This window comes from Aptenodytes forsteri, unplaced genomic scaffold (assembly GCF_000699145.1).
Source record: "Aptenodytes forsteri isolate BGI_AS27 unplaced genomic scaffold, ASM69914v1 Scaffold47, whole genome shotgun sequence".
In the NCBI taxonomy this organism is placed as follows: domain Eukaryota; kingdom Metazoa; phylum Chordata; class Aves; order Sphenisciformes; family Spheniscidae; genus Aptenodytes; species Aptenodytes forsteri.
Genome location: NW_008794731.1, coordinates 1,022,383 through 1,028,457, shown reverse-complemented (window position 1 = coordinate 1,028,457; position 6,075 = coordinate 1,022,383). Strand labels below are relative to the sequence as shown.

Below are 6,075 nucleotides of genomic sequence, written 5' to 3'. Positions count from 1 at the left end.
TTTTTTTTTTTTTTTTTGTTTTTTTTTTAAAGGAAAATATAACTGACTTTGTTTTTGTTTTGCTTTTAAATAGGCAGCAGAGTTAGGTCAGACATTAAATGAAAATGTTCTCAAACCTGCACAGGAAAAGGTAACTTTGGAACTAGTAAATTACTTGCAGAACATGGTTATGCTGACTTAGGGAGTGATTGTTTCCTCCTGCCACAACTGCCCAGTTTGTCAGTGCGTCCTTCTGTTTTTTCATATACTAGCACAGTAGCAAAGGGGAAACATCAAATAATTTAAAGCTAGTATGTTAGCAAAGAAAGATTCATGAGCGTAATTTCTCTCCGCTGATCTTTTTCACGTCCGCAAGAGCCTGTTACATTCTTCCCTGTTAGATACTATTTTATACATTTCATGCTTTCAATAATGGAAGATGGGACAAGATGAAAATGCACCCTAAATGGATATAAAAATCAGTTATTTAAAAAAAAACCCTATTAGTAGTATCTTTGAGTGTTAAGTTCATAGTGTTTTACCTGTCTGCCTGCCAGCATTATTTTAATTCAGCTAAGTAACTTTGAGCCACTGTAGTTCATCTGCTGCCTCATCGGGGGCAGTAGAATTTGGGGCAAAGTATATGTTTAAGATGAATGGGGACAACTTATCAATAGAAGTGACATGTTCTTGCAACTTTTATTTGGTATTCGTTCAGAATATTCCGGTAGTCGGTTAAAACCAAGTTTTGCATGCATTCATATGCAAAGTGTGGTCTAAAGTAACATTTTGATTAGCGGTTCTAGTTACTGTGTTGTTTCTAGGAAACTAGTTTGAAGCAGATTTTCATCTTCCCTTTACAATTGTTAGTGACCAGAACCATGTCGCTAACGGCATTTCCAACAGCAGCTGGAAGAAAGCACACATGCTGACCTGAGTAAATACAGATAGTCACTAGTGGGCATGTAAAAAAGGCGAGGCAGTCCTCGTAAGTGACTAGAGATCACTGATACTACAAATTTTAGTCAAAGATTCTCCCTAGCGTCAAATGTTGCCTTCCTGTTTCATATGTTTAAAAAAAGTGTACTTTTACATCTTCCCCGTTTGGCATGTATTTGTTCTGTGCTTCTAGAACTTTGGATCAGCTCCAACATTTTGTATAAGTCTTTTCTGAGAATGTGGTGCTCTACTTACCTACGTACCTTTTCCCAAAATATATTGGTTTTGATAAAGCAGACTAATTTTGCTCTCGTAAGAGAAGCAGTGCCACCACTTTAGGATATGGATTAATATTCAATTTGAAAAGAATGGTTTAATCACATTACAAAATAATTTCTCTTGCATTACCTTTAGTAATTCAACATTTTTTACATAGCATTTCAAATCACAGGATTCAGATTTTTTAGATGCATTATTTTCAGGGTTATTTTTAGGGTTCATTTCCTTGAGCTGATTTTTATTTTGTAGGACAATTTAATGAGGAATGTTGCATTCTATATTTAAAAAAAAAAAGGTCTATTACCCTTAGGATGTTGTGCTGTTAGTTATAAATAAGTGTTACTTTCTGAAGTAAGTATTCAGTGATCACTGCCTGGCACATATATGGGTATATAAAGTCACTTGCTTTGGAACAGCTGCCATTTATTAATTGGTGAAAGGCACCAATTGTGTTCTGATTGACCAAAGTTCAAAGCCCTTTTAATATTTAAATAACCATGTAAAAAGATAGAGACTAAAATAGATCTGATAGGTTTTTAATACCTCCAAACCAAATCTTTTTATATAGTAAAATATATTTATAAAATGTCTCATTTGCTGATTTTTTTTTTTTGTACTGGTGTTTTTATGCTCAGCATTAGTGTAATGATACCTTCCTCAAACTGTATGTATATCAATAGACAATTCCCACAAAGGACTGAGGTTCATTCCATTATAGATCAATGGACTTTATATGTCATTTTCTTAACTTTGTTAGTTTTGACTTAAGTATATTTTGATTCACTTTGGGGTTTTTTTTACACTTTTTGTCTTTAGCTGTTGAGCACAAGTAAGCTTGTCTTAAGTTTTCAATAACACTTCATTTTATGACTAATTACCAATACTTTGATTCACATAGGTGAAAGAGGGGAAAATATTTGAGGAGGTCACCGTGGGGGTATCACAGTTGGCCAGCAAGGTATGAAGTGGCCTGCCTGCCTTTAAGGAGGCCAAACAGTAAGCCAGTCTCCATATTCTTATGAAAAGTTTGTAGTGAAACAAAACCCCAATGCAGCTTTAGTCTCCGCTTGTGTTGAATACAGACATTTTGAAAGTGGAAACAAAACCCCAATGCAGCTTTAGTCTCTGCTTGTTGAATACAGACATTTTGAAAGTATGATTTTCAGTGTGCAGTACTTCTGTTGGGGTGTTAAAAAGCTATACAGGTATGATGTAGTCCTCGTAATAGTTTCACCAACGTCAGGATGTAGAGTTCTAAGACAGCCGGTGTCCCAAACACAAAAAGAAAATGTCTGCTAGAGAATATGGAGACAGCTTGCGTTATGTTTGGACGCTTGAACTTACTAATGTTCTGTACCTTTTTTTCTTTGTCTTCTTTTGCTATCATTGCTTGGTAACGTGGTAAGTGCTCTCTACAACTGCTAAGAACAGAAGTCCTGCACAATCTAATACCTATTTTGATAATTTGTATGGTGTTACCTAGGAGAGTCTGTCTTCCTAGCACTGTGAAAGTCAGCACTGGAAGCTCTATCATGTACGAGCTTAGTGCCTTAAATGTTGGGAATATTTGAATAAAATAAGTGGTTACCTGTTCTGTTTAGAGCCTGGCAACTTTAAGCCCGAATTCTGGGATTCATCCTCCGTATCTATGACTTAGAATAGTAACTTCCATGGGTGTCACTTTAGAATTTGTGTTTCTAATCCAACGCCAGTCCATTATAATAACCCTCAAAGGATTCTCCTAGCAGTCATGTTTATCCTAGAACTCAACTTTTGGCCTGTTTTACATGAGCAGTGAAATAATACTACTGAAATGGAGTAAAAGTAGTTTTGTAGAGCAGTAGAAAAACAAATACTAGTTACATGAATCGTAACATCAAAACATCAGTGCTGTCATTAAGTTTAATTTTATGTAAGGAGTAATTCCAGCATTTTTGTCAAGGAAGTCTAGGAGAGAATTCAAAAGCTGTTATTGACAATGATGGGTGAAAAGGCTAAACTTGACCTACTTTTCACATCTTCCAGCAGCACGATGCCATCAAATGTATGTTACTTACATCAACCACGTAACAGCCTGTTAAAAATATTAAGAAGTTGTGAATGACATTTTCTGATGAAATGTGTTCTCTTTATCTGAACAAGTGGAGGAATGTGTTATGGCTTTTGCTGTTGGACTTGGAAGAGGTGTTGGTTCAGTCCAAATGACTTTTTTATTTCTCTAGGTTCAGGGAGTTGGAAGTAAGGGATGGCGAGACGTCACCACTTTTTTTTCTGGCAAACCAGATGATAACTCTGAAAGGTATTTTTTTTGTTATTATTTTCTGTGTCTCTTTAAACACATAATTTTATCTTCTGTATGTTCTCTGCAGTATAGTAGTAGCAGGTAATTTTTAAATATGAAGAAGTTTTTCTGTCTCTGCTAGTAGTCCTCCTGTATGTAACACGGGAGGAATTCAATCTAACTGTTTATGACAGTTGTTAAACTGAGAACAAAACAGCGCACGGCACCAAATGCGTACCCCCTCGCTCTGGGCCTATTAGTACTTAAGGCTGTTAACAAAAATCTGTGAATTAGAATTTAAGCTTATGCCATTCGGAGCAATATATTTAATTCTTCCTGCCTTTATCCTCAGTTGTTGTTTAAGCAAAGGGCAGTAGCATTACAGTTTTCTTTGTTTGTGGACATTTATTTTTATTGTTATGTTTGTCATAACTAATTTAATTCTACCTTCCTTTTTTTTCCCCCCCCCCATAAAAGACCAGCTGAGGGAGACAGCTACCAGAACAGTGGAGGGGAGGGCTACCAGAACAATGCTGTAGATCAAAGCTTCTGGGAGACCTTTGGCAACTCAGATCCACCAAAAGCTCATAAATCTCCAAGCAGTGAGAGCTGGACCTATGTGGACAATTCCACAGAGAAGAAGAGCTCTGATAGCTGGGACGTGTGGGGCTCAGGAACAGTCTCCAACAACAAGAACAGTAACAGCGACAGTTGGGAAAATTGGGAGACCAACTGGGAAAACACAGGAGGGGAGAGCAAGACCAAAAAACCTCCTAAGGCAACAAAAAAGGTGTCTTCGGATGACGGGTGGGATAACCAGAACTGGTAGAACTCTGTTAACCCTGTTTTGCACAGCTAGGAAAGGGAGGCTATGCTGGCTGATTGAGGGGAGAAAGTTTTACACACAACTGGTGTATCTTGGTTGACTTTACTGATCTGTTACTTTTGTGCTTCCCATTCATTCTCCTTTCTTCTGTCCTGGTTTAGGGAAAAAAAAAAAAAGTAGCATCTGAATCTTTTATTACATAAAAGTGTCTCTCCCTTTTTTAAGGATAATGATAACTATATTCTCCTTGCACTATTGAAGCTGGGTACAGTGACTTTCTTAACACGAATGTTCAAAGGAAAAAAATCGGTGCAAGCACACTGTCATGGCACAACCTTGCATGTGTAGGTTAATAGGTATTCATCCAGTCCTCATATAATTTGAGATGACCTGAGGTGTTTAATGCAAACAAAGGACAGGGTGTGTCTTGAAAAGATAGCCATTAAATGAGCAAACTGCAGTTGAATAGATCTAGTTCAAATGCCTTATGGATCACTCTGACCGTATTAAGTCTGGCAATTCAAGATGGTCTTTAAGATACTTTTTATTGGAGCTTTGTTTTTAAACTTTATGAGATTTTTTTTTTTTTTAGTCTTTTATCCCCTTGTTTTAGTCTTATTTTATCCCCTTAGAATTAATAAGGAATCTAGAGCTGGATAGTTATTTGTGTAAACTCATAGTTTTGACCTGAGCTATCAAGGGATATCCAGAATGGCTCTACTTGCCCTTCTTGCTCAATGCATTAAGAGTTTGCACAGTGCAGCTCTTCTACACGGATAAAATGCAAAGCTGTGGTGTTCTCCTGCCTTACCTACACCCTTCCCCCAGTTTGAGTATTTTATATAGTCTGTTTTTTCTCTGTCCTCTTTCTTCTACCGATCTATTTTATCTATTCTGATAAAAGTGAAATCTTTCTGCTGCTTATGGCCTTTTGGACATCTGTTTGGCAACTTGGCAGTGAAACAAATTTATAAAAAAAGATTCCAGTAAGAAAAAATGGGTGGAAAATATGAGAACATTGAGGAGAGAGGCTGGCAGCAAGCCCCTTTCAAGATGAGTAGATGTCTGGATTTAATAGTAAAATTTAAATTAGACAGCTGTTTTCCAAATTAATCTTTGGTAGATAGATGTCTGGATTTAATAGTAAAATTTAAATTAGACAGCTGGTTTTCCAAATTAATCTTTCAGATGTCAAACTGTATCTCTGTTTCTATCATGTATTTCTCTACATTTTCTTCCTGGATCTTGTTAAAGAAACACTATTTCGGAAACTTTGGAAACTCCTTGTCAGCATTAAGGAATGGAATAGAAGATTCAGTTATGCCTCAGTTTTGACCCAACAGATTTGCTTTGCATGACACAAACCATAACTTCTACTGAAGAATTGTGACTTTAACAACAAAGGTGCCCTATGTGTGCCATTTTATTTTTGGGGGCGTGTTGTAAACGTATACTCAGGCCGAAAACAGTCAGCTCACTTGAAGACTTCAAATCATGATGTCATTGCATAGTCTGCTTTACTGCCAGCATGGAGTTCTTTACTGTGGACTCTGTAAATCTTAATACATACCTAAAAAGCCTTTTCTTTTTAAAATTAGTTAATTTGTCAAGCAAACAACCAACCTAAGTTGTCAAAGTTACCTTAAATAATGCTTCATTTCTTTTTCTCTTCACAGAAGTTTTTTGAACTTACAGTAATATCAAGAGGTTAAAAAGGAAGGAAAATCATGAATCACCTCAAAAGTAGCAGACTTTAAAGGCTTAAGTCTAA

At 36.5% G+C, this 6,075-nt stretch overlaps 1 protein-coding gene across 2 annotated transcripts in view; it reads left to right on the top strand.

Moving 5' to 3' along the window:
- ARFGAP1 (ADP ribosylation factor GTPase activating protein 1) overlaps positions 1 to 5,422 on the top strand; it is an 18,235-nt gene extending 12,813 nt beyond the window's left edge. The window contains exons 9-12 of one of the 2 annotated variants that reach the window (XM_009273903.1): positions 74 to 130; positions 2,096 to 2,155; positions 3,420 to 3,496; positions 3,956 to 5,422. In XM_009273903.1, coding sequence (XP_009272178.1) covers positions 74 to 130; positions 2,096 to 2,155; positions 3,420 to 3,496; positions 3,956 to 4,307 — 546 coding nt within the window. In that variant the 3' untranslated portion in view covers positions 4,308 to 5,422. The remainder of the gene's footprint in view (positions 1 to 73; positions 131 to 2,095; positions 2,156 to 3,419; positions 3,497 to 3,955) is intronic. The other variant, XM_009273902.2, reaches the window with a different exon arrangement.
- The last annotated feature ends 653 nt before the right edge of the window (positions 5,423 to 6,075 follow it).